General features: G+C 38.1%; 1 protein-coding gene across 1 annotated transcript in view; it reads right to left on the bottom strand.

Annotated features, from left to right (window-relative positions):
* Positions 1 to 558: 558 nt before the first annotated feature.
* The window catches only part of LOC127453885 (transforming growth factor beta-2 proprotein-like), a 67,997-nt gene continuing 45,934 nt past the window's right edge, over positions 559 to 22,621 (bottom strand). Inside the window, exons 3-7 of the mRNA XM_051720633.1 lie at positions 15,561 to 15,693; positions 12,993 to 13,103; positions 11,611 to 11,779; positions 6,190 to 6,343; positions 559 to 5,685 (exon numbers count right to left, since the gene is read on the bottom strand). Coding sequence (XP_051576593.1) covers positions 5,527 to 5,685; positions 6,190 to 6,343; positions 11,611 to 11,779; positions 12,993 to 13,103; positions 15,561 to 15,693 — 726 coding nt within the window. The 3' untranslated portion in view covers positions 559 to 5,526. The remainder of the gene's footprint in view (positions 5,686 to 6,189; positions 6,344 to 11,610; positions 11,780 to 12,992; positions 13,104 to 15,560; positions 15,694 to 22,621) is intronic.

Genomic DNA, 22,621 nt, shown 5'->3' on the forward strand with positions numbered 1-22,621 from the left:
TCTGTGTTGTTTTGACCAAGGAGCTCTGACATTCGACAGTAGTTTTCAGTCCGAAAAAGCCAGTCGCTACCTGACTCAAAGTGATTATTAAACTGCTATTTAATTAAATAAGAATGTACTCTGTATGTGCCTCGCGCAACAAAGTGAATTTGCGCTCTGACTGCTGTTATCTGCATCAAACAGAGCGCTCGATGCTCATGATGGTGTTTTCCCTGTGTGAGCCAAGGAGCTTTGAAAGGTACGTGCGGTGCAGCCGGCGTCGACACACATTCACTAGTGCTCTGCTCACATTTGAAGCACGCTGCACTTGGAAAGTAAATTAAATATTTAGCTCATTAAATTTGAATGTCAGTAGCACTATAAAAGCATTTCTTTGTATATCTGAGTGGCCCAATCAGCCCAAGACAGCAACATTGACTCAACCAACCTTTATTGTTTCAGTGCTAGATAAATAAATCTAAATATTAGCAATATCTATTATCATTCAAATTGACTGCATAGAGAAAATAAAAGTTCTCAACATATCATTCAAAAGAAAGCAAACACACACATGCCTTACTTGTCACATAAATAATTTATTTGCCACTAGAGCACCACAACAGTAATGTGTTACAATACATCGTAGTGGGTCAACAATATCGACATCATCATCATAGACAACAATAACAATAAAGAGCTCTAGTGTGACAATGCTGGTGTCTCATTCCACTTCCTGTGTCTCCAGGAAGTCCACTGGCGCTATTATCCTAATAAAAATAAAATAATTGTCACCTAAAAGTCCTGGGCATAGGTAAAGGTTGCCCTTTTAAACTGATCTAAGACCAGTTTTACCTCTTATACTAGTTAAGATAAGGACTAGTTAAAAGGGAAACCTCCACCTGGACGCCACTCACATCATCAGCTCATGTTATGTGGGTGAAGCTTTAACTACGAATAAAAAACAACAAAGTTACAAATAAAAAAAATAAAAAAAATGTAGAAATAAAAGAGTCAGTGCAATTCTTCATAACAAAGGATCTCTTTTCCTCCAAGAGAAATCAATGCAAAAAACTTTTTCTTAACAAGTTAAGATCAAATTTGATCATTTTTGGCATAATGTTGATTACCGCAAAAACAATAAAAAAATAAAAATAAAATAATAATAATAATAATAATAATATAATAATAATAATAATAATAATTGTCTGCAAAAGGGTTACAGTGTGGCACTTAAAATGGAAGTGAAAGAGGCCAGTCTATAAACATTTAAATACTCACTGTTTCAAAAGTATAGCCACAAGACGTAAACATTATACGTGTTAACATGATTTAAGTGTTATAAAATCACTTACTAACCTTATCTGTGTAAAGTAATATCCAATTATACAACTGCGTTGTCATGATGGTGTAATGCCCATAAACCCCCGTAATGTGGTAAATGGCGTAACACCAGTAAATCCCTGATTTTATCACAGTAAAATCATGTTAACAAGTATAATGTGTATGTCTTGTGTCTATACGTTTGAAACAATGTTTATTTCAATGTTAATGACTGGCCCCATTCACTTCCATTGTAAGTGCCTCACTGTAACCTCGATTTTTTTGCTTGTTCTTAAATAAACGAGGAAGAATACAAAATAATGTTTTTTGGTAACCAACATAATGCCACAAATGTTGTCGATTGAGCTTAACTTTTATTGAACCTGAAACATTCATTTAATCAGTATTTTGTCTTGTTTTACCAGTAAAAATATCTAAACATCCTTCAACTAAGATACATTTACATGAGAAGCAAAACTGTAAAATAATCAGACCTTTTCAGAAAATTAAGTTTTCTTTGGCAAATAATTTTTTTCTTGTTTTACACATAAAATCCACAAAATTGTGTTATTTAATGTATCATCTAGTTTAGTTTTTCTTATCTTGTTTTAATGATGTTTTGATATTTTTACTAGACAAAAAATTAAAAATAAATTCTGATTAAGAAAATTTTTTTTTTGCAGTGAATATCACAAATTCAGGAAAACAGTTTGAGATGTGTTAAAGAAAGTTTCTCAATGATAAACATACAGCATTTGAAGCTGCTGCAGTGCATTTGTGAATCTGGCCTCAGCACAACATGTTAAAAACACAACACACTGCGGTAACTCGTCCCTCATGGATTGCGCTACCTGTCCATTATATTTTCACATTCTTCAAAATCTTCCCTTCATTATAGTCTATGACCTTAATGACACTTTACCCCTCTCTCTTCTCATGTCACCTGTCATCACCTCAGTCTCTGTAGCAGCATGATGACATCACTTCATTCTGCTATAGAGCACAACAGTGACACTTTTTCAGCTGCTTTGGTTTCAAAAGTATTTTTCTCATTCATTTTCTCCATAGGCATTTCAAGAAACTTTTTCAGTAAAGCGTTCTAATCTATGAATCAAACAAACTAACTCTGAGATCATGAATCACAACATTACAACATTTGATAAGAAGCAAAAACTTATTTGAAAATAGGAGAAAAAGACAAAGGTATAAGTCTGTGTACTTAACATCTTTTATGAACTATGCATCTCATGAAGCACAGCGAATGCCGTAATCGAATAAAAAAATGACAGTACAATACAAAACTATTGTCTTAAAGTCATTGATTGTAAGTATAAACATATTTTAAGTTTACTGCAAAATATTCAGATACATAAAAATATACACTGATGAGCTAAAACATTATGACCACCTGCCTAATATGCTGTTGGTCCTCTGCGTGCCGCCAAAACAGCGCCGACCCGCTGAGGCATGGACTCTACAAGACCCCTGAAAGTGTCCTGTGATATCTGGCACCAAGACATTAGCATCAGATCCTTCAAGTCCTGTAAGTTGCGAGGTGGAGCCGCCATGGATTGGACTTTTGGTCCAGCACATCCCACAGATGCTCAATTGGATTGAGATCTGGGGAATTTGGAGGCCAGGGCAACACCTTGAACTCTTCATCATGCTCCTCAAACCATTCCAGAACAATGTGTGCAGTGTGGCAGGGCACATTATCCTGCTGAAAGAGCCCACTGCCATCAGGGAATACCATTGCTTTGAAGGGGTCTGCAACGATGTTTGGGTAGGTGGCATGTGTCAAATTGATGTCTACTTGAATGGCCGGACCCAGGATTTTTCAGCAGAACATTGCCCATTGCATCACACTCCCTCCATTGGCTGGTCATCTTCCCACAGTGCATCCTGGTGCCATCACTTACCCAGGAAGCGGCGCACACATACACGGCCGTCCACATGATGTAAAAGAAAATGGGACTCATCAGACAAGATGACTTTCTTCCACTGCTCCAAGGTCCAGTTCCGTGCCCACTGTAGGTGCTTTAGATAGTGGACAGGGGTCATCATGAGCACTCAGACCGGTCTGCGGCTACGCAGCCACATACGCAGCAGGATGCGATGCACTGTGTGTTGTGACACATTCCTCCCATAACCATCATGACTTGTGCCACAGTAGACCTTCTGTCGGTTCGGAACAGACGGGATAGCCTTCGTTGCCTTAATGCATCGATGAGCCTTGGGCGCCCAACACCCTGTAGCTGGTTTGTGGTTTATCCCTCCTCAGACCACTGTCAATAGGTACTCACCACTGCTGACCGGGAGCACCCCATAAGCCTTGCCGTTTCAGAGATATTCTGACCCAGTCGTCTGGCCCTAAAAATTTGGCCCTTGTCAAAGTTGCTCAGGTCTTTACTCCTGCCCATTTCTCCTGCATTTAACACGTTGACTACGAGAATTGATTGTTCGCTTACCATCTAATCTACCCAGACCTTGACATGTGGCCTTGTTAGGAGATGATCAATGTTATTTGCTTCACCTGCGAGTGGTCATAATGTTTTGGCTCATCGGTGTATATGAAGTTTGAGAGTGTTAGGAGGCTGACTCGATTACGTCATCCACCATTCACTCACTGAGGTGGTTGTTGCGGAGTAGTTTTGTTGCAGTTCTTGTTTCCATGGAAACAGCGATTTCTCTGATTGGCGAATCTCTCTTCTGTATTATGGGTAGTGTAGTTTTTCACCACAGCACCTTTCTTCAGGTCTGTCTGAAAAAGTGTTTACGTTATTGTTATATAAAGTCTTTTCTCTATGGAGAAAATGAATGGGAAAATGAAAATTAATATTCCCTGACTGTTGTGTTACATCACTGCTAGCACTTGCTCTGTCAGGTCGATACGGGACCCCGATGATCAAAACAAATTCAAGTCAAGAGAACTGTTTGTCAGCGTCTTCTGAACTAACCTTCAGGTATGTGTGCTATTATAACCAGTGCTTCTTCTTAGAACATGCTGGTATTTTTGTGACTGTTTACGAATGATTTGTGTAAAGAATGAAATAAGCAAATTGAACTCTTCACTCAGACTTCAGAATAAAGCCCAAAGTATACTTCGGTCAGATGCGAACTCTGAGCATCTGCGAACAGGACGCGTGACACAAATCTTGTCATCGTCAGAGTTCTCTAGCACTGAATGCGCACAGCCCGATTCTTCTAACCGCGCGTCTTTGAACGTGCAGAATGTGCATGCACCTGAAATTATTTGCACGAATTAGTGAGTCCACAATGTGCAACACTCACATTTGAGCCGTTGCTGTCATGAAGAAGCGCTAGAAGAAGATGTAATCACCGGTAAACATCAGGAGATGAAGGTAAAAACAACAACAGTGGATGTGCAAGTCAAGAGCGCATGTGTGAGGAGGTCTGGAGATACCTGCATTTGTATAACTCGAGTCTGAAGGAAGAGACATCATTATGGGTCTAAACTTATGCAGATAAATATTCCAGTGTCTCATAGCAGTCGTAGCGCGCATGCGCCAACCGCCTGTGTATGCGCACACAGTTATATGGTGTATACTTTGACAGGCTCGCGTTCGACTGTACGAAGACATTGAGCGTTCCCGTCAAAATCGAAGTACACTTTGGGCTTAAGGCCTGAAACAACATGAACAACATGACTTGCTGGTCTTGAACCTTTTCACTTTACATAAGGTGGCTAGTTCTAGTGTTTCTGAGGCTTGCGTTATCTCCAACACCGCTCCACGATTTTCCATCTTTCTGTTGTGATCTTTCACCAGGGAGGCTGGTCATTACCTCCAGTAATCAATTAATGGGTTAATAACATTAACAAATAGTCAAACAAAGAAGATCTGTAGTCTTGAGAGAAACGAAATCAACAACAACAATAACTACAAAAGAACAGAAAGAAGTGTTTGTTTTAAATAAATTTTGGAACGAGGGATCTTCTCTTCCACTTGCTTCACAAATAGACACCTATCACATACTTCCAGTGTTTGCCAAACTCACATCCATAGAGTGATGATCGGGTGATATGACGCATGCCGACAGGGCCCGTTTTCCAGCAAAAGTACACCCATCCACACACAGTCTAGATGGGTGTGTGTTTGCAAGGGTGTGTACTTGAAGGAACTGGCATTAACTCTATTGTACCTTGACGCAAGTTAGTGTGTGTTTGTTTGTGTGAATGCATGTTGGTAAACAGGGAGCTGATCAGTTCTAGCTGCACTTGCAGGACTTGACAATCATGTTGGAGAGCTGCTCAATCTTGGGCGTTTTGCCGATGTAGTAGAGTATTGTGAGGGGCTCCAGATCCTGAGACACACAGCACGGAGACGCAGAAGCTTCTGGATTAATAGTGTTATAGAGGCCGAGGATCTGAAAGAGGAGAGAAAATTCAGTCATTAAACTAAAACCATTCAAGCCTTACAATTTTTTTTTTTTTTTTTTTTTTTAGTTCTGACAAACTGCTGCAAATTTCCCACTCATTATTTTCACATGCAAATGAGAAGTTTAAACCTGGTAGTGTTAAACCTGCAGCAAACCTTTGGCGACAGTGAAGTTGCGGCAAATTTGCGGCAAGTTTGTAGCAAGTTTGCCAGAACACTCGATTTTTGTTAGGGGATTAATTTGTTGCACTAAATGCTCTAGCCTCTTTCTTTACTTAAAGAAATTGTTCACCCAAAAATGGGTGAAATAAAAAGAGTAAACAATGACATAATTTTCATTTGTGGGTAAGCTATTTCTTTCAATGTCTTGCTGTCATATATCACATGTCTTTTATCAACCCTCATTTTTTTCATGTTTTCTACAGGACTTTTCCTAACCTCTATTCCACGAACTAGCAAAAGCTACATTTTAGAGAAACAATCTTTTTCTCACATTGCTGTGCTGGGTGTCAGCGCTCCACAGATACGGACAGGCTCCTGCGCAAAAGTTTGCGTTATAGCCTTTTGGTTCATGGATCCACCTCCAGCCCAGATCTTTCTTAAAGTCGATGTAGAGAGAGCGTAAACAGCAGTTGTCCTGCACATTCCTGTGGGATGAAGGGAGAAAACATGGTTTCAACAAATTTTCAACTCAATGGCTTGAAAGCCAGATTTTAAAAAAAATCTAGGGCTGTCCATCGATTCAAATTTTTAATCGAATTAATTACATGGTATGCTGATTAATTAATCGAGTTAATCGCAATTAATTGCATACATAAATATTGGCTGAGAAAGCTCCTCAAATAACAATAATTCAATATATAATGATTAAATAATTATAAGTAGTTATATTTAAATAATTATAAATAAAATATACAGTGGTGTGAAAAAGTGTTTGCCCCCTTCCTGATTTCTTATTTTTTTGCATGTTTGTCACACTTAAATATTTCAGATCATCAAACAAGTTTAAATATTAGTCAAAGATAACACAAGTAAACACAAAATGCAGTTTTTAAATGAAGGTTGTTATTATTAAGGGAAAACAAAATCCAAACCTACATGGCCCTGTGTGAAAAAGTGTTTGCCCCACATGTTAAAACATAACTTAACTGTGGTTTATCACACCTGAGTTCAATTTCTCTAGCCACACCCAGGCCTGATTACTGCCACACCTGTTCTCAATCAAGAAATCACTTAAATAGGACCTGCCTGACAAAGTGAAGTAGACCAAAAGATCTTCAAAAGCTAGACATCATGCCGAGATCCAAAGAAATTCAGGAACAAATGAGAAAGAAAGTAATTGAGATCTATCAGTCTGGAAAAGGTTATAAAGCCATTTCTAAAGCTTTGGGACTCCAGAGAACCACAGTGAGAGCCATTATCCACAAATGGCGAAAACATGGAACAGTGGTGAACCTTCCCAGGAGTGGCCGGCCGACTAAAATTACCCCAAGAGCACAGCGACGACTCATCCAAGAGGTCACAAAAGACCCCACAACAACATCCAAAGAACTGCAGGCCTCACTATCCTCAGTTAAGGTCAGTGTTCATGACTCCACCATAAGAAAGAGACTGGGCAAAAATGGCCTGCATGGCAGAGTTCCAAGACGAAAACCACTGCTGAGCAAAAAGAACATTAAGGCTCATCTCATTTTTGCCAGAAAACATCTTGATGATCCCCAAGACTTTTGGGAAAATACTCTGTGGACTGACGAGACAAAAGTTGAACTTTTTGGAAGGTGTGTGTCCCATTACATCTGGCGTAAAAGTAACACCGCATTTCAGAAAAAGAACATCATACCAACAGTAAAATATGGTGGTGGTAGTGTGATGGTCTGGGGCTGTTCTGCTGCTTCAGGACCTGGAAGACTTGCTGTGATAAATGGAACCATGAATTCTGCTGTCTACCAAAAAATCCTGAAGGAGAATGTCCGGCCATCTGTTCGTGACCTCAAGCTGAAGCGAACTTGGGTTCTGCAGCAGGACAATGATCCAAAACACACCAGCAAGTCCACCTCTGAATGGCTGAAGAAAAACAAAATGAAGACTCTGGAGTGGCCTAGTCAAAGTCCTGACCTGAATCCTATTGAGATGCTGTGACATGACCTTAAAAAGGCAGTTCATGCTCAAAAACCCTCCAATGTGGCTGAATTACAACAATTCTGCAAAGATGAGTGGGCCAAAATTCCTCCACAGTGCTGTAAAAGACTCATTGCAAGTTATCACAAACGCTTGATTGCAGTTGTTGCTGCTAAGGGTGGCCCAACCAGTTATTAGGTTTAGGGGGCAATCACTTTTTCACACAGGGCCATGTCGGTTTGGATTTTGTTTTCCCTTAATAATAACAACCTTCATTTAAAAACTGCATTTTGTGTTTACTTGTGTTATCTTTGACTAATATTTAAACTTGTTTGATGATCTGAAACATTTAAGTGTGACAAACATGCAAAAAAATAAGAAATCAGGAAGGGGGCAAACACTTTTTCACACCACTGTACATATTATAAAAATAATAATACAAATAATTAAAATGAATTACATTATTTTGGCAAACAAGGGAAGCATTAAAAAAGACAATACAAAAAGTGGCTTTAGAATGCAATATATTTTTTATTTCCATATTACTTAACAAAAGCCAATCATTGGCCTAAAGTTCACAGCAATCCATTTTGAAATTAAATTCATCAGTAAGTCCAAGATTTATTAAGGCTTGTCTAAGGACGTGCGTCAGGCAGATGCTTTTGGACCGTCACGGTTGCGTTGTGTCATAAACATACCGTTTTTAAGTCGCTGTGTCAAGTTAAATGAAGTTTGAAATGTAGAAAAACGCGTCTTGCGATCCCTGCCTTTGGATTTGTGCTCCGTCAAGCTGTGTTTGTACGCAAGAATGTGTTCTCATCTTGTTTTGTCTGCTCTCGGTAAGTGTGGTTTGTTCTCTGTCTGGATAATTTGCACATTGCCTATACAGCGAGATTTGCTTACTGCCCCCTGGAGAAAACAGGTGGTACTCCAAGCTTGAATTGCTCCGATGGAAGGAATATTCCTTATTACGGTCTATCTATGATTAAGTTCACATTAATAGATCAGATCACTAATACTGTATGCAACAGTAGGCAAAATTTTGCTTTATGAGAGTGTTTTGTCCTGTAGTTTCTCCTTAGGACACAAGCACACAAATGAATTTGTAGCAAATGTACAACGGTGTCCCTGCATAAAGGGGTGGACTGGCCATAGGGAGAACTGGGACTTTTCCCCGTGAGCTGGCCGTGAAAAGTGGCCGAATGGGCGACAATAAGCTGAAACGGGCCGTCACGTTATGCCAAACTGACCGCGACTGGCTGAAGAGGATAGCGACCCACTCAACACTTTTGGGTCAACGCGATTTCTCTTCCCAGTCCGCCCCTGTCTGCTTATTTGCTAATATGCTAATCAGGTGAGTCTCTCTCTTCACTGACCATTTGTCATTATTTTTTATGGCCTGTATAGATATGCCTGAAATACTGCTGTGTGTTGTGATGCCGATTAAGTCACTACAGAATGCAACAGTCACATTCTGTAAAAATCCCCTTTATTTTCTGCATAGAGAAACTGATTTACGATGAAAACATATAAACCTTTCAATACAGACCTACCGTGAGATTTTTATGCGATTATACTGTATATGCTTCTGTAAAAGCCACAAAGCAGCATGACTTCAACTTAAAGGAATATTCCGTGTTCAATACAAGTTAAGCTCAATAGACAGCATTTGTGGCATAATGTTGATTACCACAAAAATACATTTCGATTTTTCCTTCCTTTTCTTTAAATAATGGAAGTGACTGGGGCAAAAATACTCACTGTTTCAAAAGTATAGCCACAAGATGTTAATTAGGGGTGTAAAAAATTAATGTATAGAATTGTCCGATAGACACTTTCGATTCTATAGCATAAATATTGCACGATACATATATAAATACATAACTGTATCGTGAAATTTGTGTATTGTAACATGCCTAGTGTTAATATGATTTTAGTGTAATAAAATTGCTTACTAACCTTTTCTGTGTAAAGTTTTACAACTTCGTTGCCATTAAGACGCAACACTGTAAACCCTAAAACAACTGCAAAACCGTAGATTTAAACAACTTTACAGTTCAAATAATAAACAAGTTTTAACAAAATAATTAATGTAAGTACTTTTATAAAAAAGATAAGCTTCACATTTCTGATTTTAAACTCTTCATAAATTGGCCACATTTACCTCCATTGTAAATGTCTCACTGCCACCTCAATTTTTGTTTTTTTGTTTTTTTTTAAAGAAATGGAGGGACGAGTCGAAATAATTTTTTTGTGGTAATCAACATCATGCAACAAATGCTGTCGATTGAGCTTAAAAAATGTAAATTGCAGAAATCACTGTGGAGAACTATACTACCCATAATTGAAATTACTGGAATCTTTTTCTCTGGAGAAACATCTGAGAAGAGAGATCCACCAATCAGAGAAGTTGCTGTTATGATGGAAATGAAAAACTTGGCAAAAAATCTCAGCCGTGACTGCTTATTTCCATAAAGAATTGCAAATGACGTAATTGATTTTAAATTAAAAAATATATATTTTTCCTCCCTGATTTTTGCTTTGAATTTTGCTGATTGTTTTGGTTCATGGCTTATCCTAGATTAACTGTTTATTGAAGAATTTTTTAAATGCCTTTAGAGAAAATGAATGGAAAATAATACTTCCATAATCATGTCTGCTGACAAAGTGGGTGTCACTGTTATGATCTAAATCTCAGGAAGTATGACATTTGCTAGAATGCTAGAAACTTGCTAGAATGTGAGTAAGAATGCAATTATGACAGGAATGGCCTGAAGTGGAGAGAATACAGCTTCTTTTTATTAGTAGACACTTGTGTCACATTAAGTTTCAATCCAACAGTGATAGAGTTCCAGTTCATTGATTAAGTTCAGTCTGGATTGGTAGGTGGGCCAGTCTGCTTTGATATGCGGCCCACCAATTACATAATCCTTTATTAAACTCTGTCTGATTCTAACTAACGACTGTTGTATTTCTATAGAGAGCGCAGAAGCGCTGGGTTGTATTAAAGGGGTTGTGACATGAGAAATAATATTTTCCTTGATATTTTGACTTGTAAGGTTTCATTGTACTATACAAACATACTGTAAGTTTCAGAACTCAAAACGTCCTCCTCACTGCAAAAAGTGCAATTGTTGAAACCAAGCTGCCAAAACGACTCATTCTCTACTTCCTTCAAATTGTGATGTCACACTGTAGTAGACATTTGCATCTGACTGCCTCCACAAAAACATATCAACTCCTACTTTCCCTTATCACTTCCGTAGCCCACCCAGCAGCAATGAGCAGTGAGATGGCAAGGAGCCAATCATAACAGTGGGTGTTTACTGTCAAGTCTTAAAGGAGAAGCAGCACCAAAACCAAGTGTTTCTAACAAAGGGTCAGAATGAGGGTGAAAAATGATCATGTTTTACAAATATACGTCTAATATTATAAGTGAACCTTAAGGAACATATTTAAATAATAAAGAAAGGCATGTCATGACCCCTTTCAAGGGGGGGTGTGGACAGTTATCCCATCAACGTGCGATACCCGGACGGTTTTCATGGTTGCCGGTAAGTAACAAATATAATACTACTGTTTCTTCTGTCTTTGTTTGTTTTATATGTAAGGATTTTAATTGTTATGAACCACATATCATTTTTCGGAAATGTCGCCACCATTATGAAATTTTTATATGAGATCAGGATGCAAATTCCAATTCAGAAAAACGCAGAAAAGAGCCAATTCTTAATTTCTGAATGTTGCCCAACCCTTGTGGGAGAAGTCAGTTTAACTGTTAGTGTATGGCTTGTACCTGGAGCAATAGGCTGCATCCAGTGCTCGTTTCTGTCTGTGGCTCTTGTGCTGGGACTCCAGACGGAATGATGGAAGCAGCATCAACAGCAGATGTGGAGACTGGCCACTGTGTCGGCGCTTCTTAAACATCTTCAGATCCCCACCATGCACAAAGCTGTCATCTATACCTGTGAACCCCGAAATCAGCCAATCAGAGATTGCGAATGAGAGCACTCCTAATTTATGACACCTTCAAGGATTTCTTTACCCAAAGCATCTATGACATGCTGTCAATTATCACAGAAAATAATTTAAACTTGTTCCGCACTTTTGCTTAAATGCTTGAAATTAGTTTTTTGGACTAATACAAATTGTACCTATGTATGAATTAATTAACGGCACATATATCAAGCATCTATCACAAATGGATCTACAAAATGCCCAGATAGTGTAAAATTCTCTGAGCATTTTCAAGGCAATTAGAGAATAAAATATCATATATTTATAATCATTTATTTTGTTATATTTTGATGTTTTATTTTTCACTTATCAAAGAGATGATGCAAAAAATGATTAGGGCGGGATTCAAAACTTCTAAGCAGAAATTTTATGAGACACAACTGGCTGTCATGTAGTTATTTGTATGAATATAGCACTTATTTGTCTTGTAATAAAGTAATTGATATGCTGTGATAAAATAATAATAAAAATATGACTTATGAAAGCACAAATATTTTTTGCGGCACTATTGCATATCTCAGGTCACTAACGACCATATACACGTTTGATAATTAAGCAATTAGAAAAATATATTTTTTCTTTATTGTTACACTATTCATAAAAGAAAGGTTAAGGAATACTAAAATATTCCATAAAGGAATGAGGTAGAAGGGGGTGGAATGAGTTCCTGGATCACTAAAGACCCTAGGAATGCATTTAAAGGTTAAAGAGCATCCCAGGACGCACCTCATGAAGTTGGTTGAGTGAATGGCTACTTTGAGGAAGCTCAAATAATAGATAGTTCTGATTTGTTAAACATTTTCTGGTCATTACATAATTCCCATACTTCCATTTGTGTTATTTCACAAATGCAGTTTGACAGTTATGACTTCACTATTATTCTTAAATGTGGAAAATAGTAATAATAAAGAATGAGTAGGCATGTCCAAACTTTTGATTGGTAGTGTACTTTTCAAGAACTCCCTAGCCTTTCGTTTGGATTTCATTTGCGGGGATTCAAGTATTAATTAGACACCATCTATCCTGACAAAAGTAAATATATGAATCAATAAAATCTGAGGAACTTTATGAAGAAACATATTTCCCCCTTTTCTCATACACACACACAGAGAAACACCCTAACACACAAACGAATTCACTCGCACCCCCACCCAAAGCCACCTGCAAAGCGTGTCTCCAGCTCTTCACTCTTGTTGGGGATGATGTAATTATTTGACGGCACAAATGTGCAGCAGGGACAGTGCAGACTGATCTTGAATCCATTGTTTCTGTCTGGTGGGAGAAAAACAGTGAGAAAAAAGTGCACAGCGTAAGGATAGATAATTTCCAGCAGATAAATGAGCTCATTTCTGGAGCTGGCTCGTGATATGACTTAGTTCGACTCAGATAGCCCACTCCCATAGTCCCTCAGGAGTCACACACATAGTCTCCGCTGTCTCTCCAGCATTCATCATATTCTCACTAGTAATGCTCAATATCTCCTGTGCTGATGTCTCTCACCGGTTGGAGACCTGCTGGACTCGACCTGTAATGAGCTCATGAGCTATGTAGTGCTGGGGAAGCTACTATGAAATTGTCCTAGAAGAAAACTGTAAGAGTATACAGCGAATAAATAAATCTGGATAGAAGATCTCAGCAAATTTGGTCTTGGAAGATTCATATTGAGATCTCTGACTTTTGATAGCAGATGTTGGCATCTTAGCAAATCTGAGGACAGTTTGAGACATTGTTGAGATCTCTTCTGAACTCTAGAGGAGACACGTAAAATTACTGGAATCTTTTTCTCTGGAGATACATCTGAGAAGCAGGAGACTTAATTACAGCTTCATGCCATGTGACCCAAATTTTGTTTTCGACTATTGAAATGGGTACAATTTAAAATTTTCACATGGAGCCACATAGAGAGCCCCATATCTCTGGTACTAATACATAAAGGGTCTTTACAATGAAGATTGTTTAGAACCAGAATCTAAATGGATATTAAGATATCTTTAATACTTCTGGAGTTATAGGCACTCCAACCTCTGAAAAGCAACACAAAAAGTGCTTTTTCCATTTTCTTTTCCTGGACTCACCATTGGCATATAATGCTACAAGGGGAGCTGAAGTCAACTGATTTTAGTAATAGACCTACCTATCTCTGTATAAGAAAAAAAATGATGCTGACACCTTTCTAAGGTTATTTTTATTTATTTATTTTTACCAGTAGTTTTGCTCCAAAATCATAGGTAAAAATTGTCATTAAAAAATAATAGATTACTCTAAATATTGATTCATAGAATTTAATATTTTGGCTTTCAACATCATTTCTGTTCTTTCTTTAGAAAAAGTATTAACAAAACGTTTCTGAAATTTAGTTGATTTGACATGGAATACACTGACATCCCAACATTTTGGGGGTGAACTATTGCTTTAAGTCTCTCTTTTATGTTTGCAAATCTTTTAATGTGTTTTCATGGATATAGAAATTCAAATTTAAAACCATCAATGCAACTCCATGGACTCCCTTTGGAATTAGCGGTTTTCTGCATTAATTGGTCATAAAATGTGATCTCATCTTCATCAAAGTTTATACAAACACAATGCGCTTAAGCTAACAACACACAAACAATAATAATCTTTCATGTCTTTATTGAACACATGCCATTAAACATTCACAGTGCTGTGGAAAAAGTAATGGATTTAACTGATCAATCCCCCTTTGGCAGCAATAACCTCAACCAAGTGTTTATGGTAGCTGCGGATTAGACCTGCACAATACAATAATTTGTGTGTTATTAGATAACACAGATTATATTTGTTCATAATTGTAATTAAATGAAGATCAAACCAGATTTTAAGACAAATTCATACATTTCCACAATTCCAAAGGGTTCACATAATTTGTCTTGCCACTGTATGTGCTATCCACTATTCAAATGGCTGAAAACTCCTTTGCTTGCGATGAGTGATGGTGGTATTGTCCAATCAGTCCATTTTATTTACTTCTTTCCGATTGTTTCCTAAAGCCACTGGATTCTGATAAGTGCTTGCGACAATATTTTTTAAGAATTCAATATATTAGTATTTAGCCCTACCAGCTCGACCAAGGTATTCTAGGTCAAAGGTCTACTAGCTGGTAGCCCACCAGATAAACCATCTACAGGATGACTGACTGAATCAATGAATGAATTTCCATGACTTTTCCCATAAACTTTCCAATCATTTGTGACTACTTGCTAAGAATAGAAAGAAAAAGTAATATTAAATCTTACAACATTTCCCTTGAATTAAGTTTATTTTTCTTTGGTTTTGCTTGTTTTAACCATAGACCTATATTTAGTTAGTTTTGTTAGATTTCTCTGAAAACAAGTACAATAAATGTATCTTGCTTCTCATGTAAATATTGTTTTGTAAATCCTTTTTTGAAGATGTTTAGATATTTTTACTGTCAAACAACAAAAATACTGAGTAAGAAAATGATTTTTTGCAGTGTGTATATTCAGGTCATCACTTTGCATTAGTTTCCAGGCCTGGAAATCTCAATTTGACAATTTCCTGATAATTCCAGGTTGTCCATAAGTGTGGGAACCTTGCATCTTGATAATACATTAAATGACCATCTTGGATGAGCTCTAAAGCAGCAACCACCTGCTTTAGCTGGAGTTTCCAGCAGAGCTTACACAGAAAAACATGCAAAATACACTAAAATGTTTTCACAAAGTCTCTCTATCATTCCCACTGCTTTACCTCTGTGTAGCAGCCACTCACTGACGGCCTCCGTCACATCGAAGGACAGCCACTCCCCCTCTGTACGGGTGCGCACCACCTTGCTGTCAATGTAGCGCTGTGTGGGTGACGTGAGGTCTTTATGACCTAAAATCTAAAGAAACAGGAAACACATCAGCACTGGTCACCCACAGACCACAAACACTTTCCTTAATAGAGTGCAATATTTTTGTTTAGGAAGTAATATTCATTTATTTAAAACTCCCATTCATTTTCTCCATAGAGAAATAGATTTTTAGCAATAACATATATATCTTTCAACACAGGCCTAACACTGAGCTCTGAGATTGTTAAGAGATGATATATGCTTCTGTAGTAGCCACAACTCAATGTGATTTCAACTTCATTTTAATTCATCGTGGAAAATTGTGTTTAAAAGCTGAATTCTTAACAACACTACTTAAAATCCTGATGAGAGATGCACCAATCAGAGAAGTCTCTGTTACTATGGAAATTGAATACACAGCAAAATAATTCAGCAGTGGCAGTCCACTCCCATGAAGCATTGCAGATTATGTATTGGAATTGGTCTATATATGTAAAGTATATATTCAAATATTTTGTATGTGAAAAATATGAAATATGTGGTTTTTGTCCTTATAATTCTTATGATATTATGTCAATAGTTTTATTTTGCCCATGACACATGGACTATTTTTAGTTATGCTTTTTGAGGTCTGCTACCCAACCCAAGCCTGATGGAACCTGAAAAAATGGCAGGTTTCGGGCCAGGTTCAGGTCAGGTTTTTCAAGTATAAGTTTGGTTCAGGTTCGGAAGTATTGAAAATTATTAATAGTTATGGTTATTAATAGTTCAACAACAAGTGGTGAGCCAGGTGTGGGAGAGATACAGGCAAGCTGCCGTATCACTTCACATTGATTTATATCTGTATGTATAGAGTCTAATAATGCATTGGCAATGTACACTTCAGTTTCTCTTGCCTATAAAGCTTGATATGAACTGAATCTGCCCATTTGATGCATGTTTTTTATGGTATGTATACATACACTTGTATCAAAGATTTATACCTGTAAAAATGTGTCAAATTAACTCCACAAAATTTTTTGTAACATTTACATTTTATATTTATTTATTTTAAGTTTCTATTTAAATAATTTTTAAAAAATGATGACTAATTCTTTTTTCTTTTTTTTTTCTTTTCTCCCCTATTCTCCCCAATTTTGAATTCCCAATGCGCTCTAGGTCCTCGTGGTGGCGTAGTGACTCGCCTCAATCCGGTTGGCGGAGCACGAATCTCAGTTGCCTCCGCATCTGAGACCATCAATCCACGCATTTTATCACATGGCATGTTGAGTGCGTTACCACGGAGACCTAGCACGTGTGGAGGCTTCACGCTATTCTCCATGGCATCCACGCACAACTCACCACGTGCCCCACCGAGAGAGAGAACCACATTATAGCAACCACGAGGAGGTTAACCTAACGTGACTCTACCAAACCTAGCAACCGGGCCAATTGGTTGCTTAGGAAGCCTGACTGGAGTCACTCAGCACACCAGTTTCTTGCAAGTTCAATAATACAAAGTATATTAATGATTATGTTTGTTTTAATGTACCAAGTACCATGATTAATCACGATTAATCACAAAAAAATTGTAATTAATTATTTAAAATGTTTTAATCGATTAAATCTATATATACTGTATATATGACTGAAGTTCAGCGTTGAAAAAGTGGCTGATTACTGTTGCACTTTACTGTATATGCCTGCCCCCATTCACCCTGCTCAAAATGGTACCCTGTCTAGTGCCTCAAACAGCAGTTCAACTGATGAGCTCCTCTCCTCTACCACCCCCATCCCTTTCTCCCATTGGAGGCTTCCTGATTGATTAGCCAGGGCTGAGAAATGCTTGGAGAGGCTGTGGTGGCGGAAACAGATGCTGGACAGGGTGCACTGTTATTCCTCTGTCCTTCAGGGCTGTGTGTTTACATTGGACTGCACACCTCTTAATGCATAAAACACTGCTTCAGCTGCAACACTCCAATGGCTCTGCTTCTCTCCACCAGGCCATGGGACGGAGAGGTATAGACTGAGGCCAACATGAAGATACTAATTGTAAGATTCTTCGAATGGAGCTACAGAGGTCCCTTAACCAGTGAAGGGGCTTTTGGGGTATTTGGTAATCTAGTTACACAACTGTTGATATGGAGATAAATCTTACTGCTGAACTGCAATAACACTTGATTTGTTTAACAGCAGAGCTGAATTATAGATATAAACTAAAACAGTGTTAACAAACGGGATAACTTCACCGGGCTGAATTATGGACTGGGAAAGTGGGGCCTTGGACTGCCAGGGGTCTCCAAAGCCTCTTTTGGGGTTCAGCTTCCTTTGCCAAAGTAATGATGGCCCTTAGTAGATCAGACTGTTTTCAGCTTTAACTGGTTTTACAATGAGATTTTACTGTTCCAGGCAAAATAGTACTGTGACTAAGGAATAAGGCTCTGTTCCATCAGTTTGTGTACATAATTGTGTAGCCTTAGAGCTCACAATTTACATCGTTACAAAATATTTTTTCTATACAGTACTGTGCAAAAGTTTTAGGCACTTGTGAAAAATGTTGCATAATGAGGATGTCTTCAAAAATAATGCCATAAAAAATTTTAATTTATCAGTTAACATCATACAAAGTCCAGTAAACATAAAAAAGCTAAATCAATATTTGGTGTGAACACTTTTGCCTTTAAAACAACACCAATTCTCCTAGGTACACCTGGACACAGTTTTTCTTGGTTGTTGAAAGATAGGATGTTCCAAGCTTCTTGGAGAATTCACCACAGTTCTTCTATCTATTTAGGCTGTCTCAATTACTTCTGTCTCTTTATGTAATCTCAGACTGACACAATGTTCAGTGGGGGGCTCTGTGAGGACCATGCCATCTGGTGCGGTGCTCCCTGTTCTTCTATTCTAATATTTTCTGTTTGCAAAAGTAATGTTTGGGAGTCTAACATTTATTTTTCCTATTGACACACTAAAGCTGAAGATATAAATAACCATCTTAAGACAAATGTTTTTGTGAAACATCTTAAGTGCCTAAAACTTTTGCACAGTACTGTATATTCTGCTCGACAGACCTTTTTCACGTGTCCTTGTGTTGTCACATCCGACTCTGATGTATTGGAACTTCCACCTGCAATCCGCCAACGGACGGTCATAATTTTTGAACTACCTTTATTAAACTTCACAATATGTGTGTCTTTACTATATGTGTGTCAACTTTAATTGACAGTTTTAATTTACACAAGTATCTGATGTGGTAAATAGTGTTATATGTTCATTTCCTGTTTGTATTTGAAAAATAATTGCTGGTTTGTGTGATAAGAGTGTTCAAAATGCTATAGAGAAGCAGTTTGAAGTACTATGATTTATTAATGACAACCAAACATTACCAGGTAACATTTCGATTTTTGTTGTTGTTGGTATTTACATATGTATTATTACATTAATATCAGATAAAGTAACTAACCCGAAAAATGGAAGAACTCAAAGGTCTGTCAAAATAAAAGTCCCGCTTAAATGAAAGCTCTATTCAACTGGATGTGTGAAATTGAAGACAGAAAAATATGACTACCAAAATTCAAAATCATGTCTGGGATGTATTTTGCCATATTCATAGTCACTGGTGAACACTTACCCAATCATTCCACTCAAATCGGGAGTGTATAACCCAAAAATGTAAAACATTTAAAACAATGCTTCCCGAATTATCAAACTCTGTGGTGAAAAGATTCTTTTATTTTATCAACTAAGTTAGTCTTAAAACATACATGGAAATTATATGAATAGTAAGGTCACATGAGCAATGTGAACATCAGGCAATCATTGTTTATTCTGCACAATCTTTATAAACAAATGTACGTTTTTGTGGTGTATGGCACTGTCATGCTTTTATATTATAGAAGCTGCTACAAATACTAATGAGCATGTTTACATGCACATTCTTACACTGATTATGCTTAATAAGCCAACAACATCATGTAAACGCATTAAACTGTGTTCCTTTATCGGTGTAAGGTCATAAATGGTGTAAGAATAAACCGACCGACACAGGTAGATTTTTGCCCATTGCACCGATTTTGTGTTGCATGTAAACACCTCTAACGCAGGGGCCTGGGTAGCTCAACGAGTATTGACGCTGACTACCACCCCTGGAGTCACGAGTTTGAATCCAGGGTGTGCTGAGTGACTCCAGACAGGTCTCCTAAGCAACCAAATTGGCCGGGTTGCTAGGGAGGGTAGAGTCACATGGGGTAACCTCCTCGTGGTTGCGATTAGTGGTTCTCGCTCTCAATGGGGCGCGTGGCAAGTTGTGTGTGGATTGCGGAGAGTAGTATGAGCCTCCACATGCTGCGAGTCTCCGCGGTGTCATGCACAACGAGCCACATGATAAGATGCGCGGATTGACGGTCTCAGAAGTGGAGGCAACTGAGACTTGTCCTCCGCCACCCGGATTGAGATGAGTAACTGCGCCACCACGAGGACCTACTAAGTAGTGGGAATTGGGCATTCCAATTGGGGAGAAAAGGGGATAAAAAATAATAATAATAAAAAAAACGCCTTTAACACCATTCTTACTGGCTTATCCAATGTGTGCAAGTGTTGTGCATATGACTCTTCATGGTATGACGTCAAAAGCAGAGAATAGCTCGATTATTTCAAATCTCATGTAAACGTGTTCCTTGGTTTGTCTGATTTTTTAAATAAGCTGATTTTTGGGAGTTAGCGGCGTATTGGTGTGCATGTAAACAGGCTAAATGTTTGTGTTGTATTTTTGCATTTCTTTAATAAAAGTGTAGTTAGACTTTTTAGATTTTAAGGTATGTGGTAATATAGAAATTGACTTTAAAAAATAAACCTAACCTGAGAAATAGTCACTGACAACTATAGCACTGGTCTCCCTTATATACATATTACATTATGTAACCAAAGCTACAAATGGTCAAATTAAAAAATGCTCTCTCTTTGTGTTCTCAGTTACATTGCAGTTAGCAAGCTAACTCATTAGCCTGCTAAACTATGCAAGATACTACTTGTATTATTACAAACCATCATAGAATTTTAGGCTCTCATCTAAGCCCCGGTCTCCCTTATATACATATTACATTATGTAACCAAAGCTACAAATGGTCAAATTAAAAAATGCTCTCTCTTTGTGTTCTCAGTAACATTGCAGTTAGCCAGCTAACTTATTAGCCTGCTAAGCTAAGCAAGATACTACTTGTAATTATAACAAACTTTCATTAAATTTCAGGCTCTCAGTATTAGATATCTTATTGAACAACATCAGTGGCGGTTCTGGCTTACTTGGTGCCCTAGGCGAGATCGGACGTGGCACCCCCCCGTGGCACCATTTGGGGCACCTATCTCCCACTGCGATCTTGTGAGCTCTATGCGGGGGTGGGGTGGCACAATCTGGGGCACCTTTCTCCCATCACAATCTTGCTAGCCAGAGGCAGGGCGGCACAATTCGGGGCACCTTTCTCCCATCGCGATTTTGCAAGCTCTATGCGGGGGCGTCTGGCAGGTACCCTGTTGTGCCGCCCCAGAGAGCGTTGCCGCCCTAGGTGCCTGCCTATATCACCTATGCCAGGATCTGCTACTCAACAACAAAAGGTTTTGTGATGTTAGGAAATAGTGTATACACTATTTCCTAACATCACAAAAACCTATGAATCATTTTATGTTGTTCAGTTGTCAAAGGGTATACACTGATTATTTTAGGCATCATTACAGATCTACATATACTATAGTATATAGTATATTATAATATTCGGACTAATATCCATACAATAATGAATTGTATTATATTATATTATATTTAAGGGCCCAAGCACCAAAGGTGCTGGAACCCTATTGTATTTGTAGTAATTTTCTTGTTTTGCCCTAAAAGTGTCTGGGCATCAAAGTCTTGCAGACACCAAATTTGGCAGGATTTGAGTTTTCCGAAAAAACAACCGTTGGTCTGATTTGCACAAAATGTTGCATGTATCATTTAGAGACTCTCATGACAAAAAGTAATGAAATATATGTTGTATAATCACATTGTAAAGAAGATATAGCTTGATAAGAGAATTTGGGCCACAACCTAATGTATACATTAACTGGCTGATATCTTTTAAATTATTTGACAAATCCAAATTCCTTTGAAATCTGTCATGAGGGTTTCTAGATGATACATGCAAAATTGTGTGCAAATTGGACCAACAGTCTAGGGGGAGTCTGAAAAAGTCAAAATGGCAGACAGAAATGAAACAAGATATACATGTTTTGTTTTGCTAATCCTTGTAGGTCTGCAAATACCATGTCTACAAAGTAACTAGAATGTAACTGTAACTGTCCCCTGACAGATCTGTTCTTTTAAATTTGGCAATTTTGATTATTTTCTCCACTTTTCCAAACTGCTTGGTCCCCAATATTTGCAGCTTGCAACTATACTATTAGTACTGAAGAATTCTTTAATTATGACTGTATTTATTTGATCAGCTACAAAGTGAATGATAAAAAAAACTCTCTCTTGCTTGCAAACTTCTTTTAAAGCCTCTGTAACACATTCACCATCTCAGTGTTAGTGTGCTCGTGTTTACTGCACCTGTCAAGACAGACCCTGACACATGAACAGAGAGGAGGGGAGCAAGGTTAAATGGAGAGGCAGGTGGGAAGTGGGTAGCACAGACCCCAACAGCACTGGGATTTTACTCTGCCCTCGAGACCCTCCGAACTCTAAATCATCAAACAGCATTCCACCTTCACTTCTCTCCACACGCACATAAAACCTTCCTGATCGATGTCCCAGAGCCGTACGGCACCCCTAAGATAAATATACTGTGCGAACATACGAGCAAAGACGAGGAGAAGAGAGATAAAAAAGTGCAATTTCTCGCTGCTTTCACACTAGAAGTTTTGGTGTGGACCCTGATGTCAGAGTTTGGATGGTTTGGTGGGTGTAAAAGCAGTTTTTTTTAACTCGTCTGGTGTACAACTCATGTAAACTCTAGTATGA

Source organism: Myxocyprinus asiaticus, chromosome 16 (assembly GCF_019703515.2).
Source record: "Myxocyprinus asiaticus isolate MX2 ecotype Aquarium Trade chromosome 16, UBuf_Myxa_2, whole genome shotgun sequence".
NCBI lineage: Eukaryota > Metazoa > Chordata > Actinopteri > Cypriniformes > Catostomidae > Myxocyprinus > Myxocyprinus asiaticus.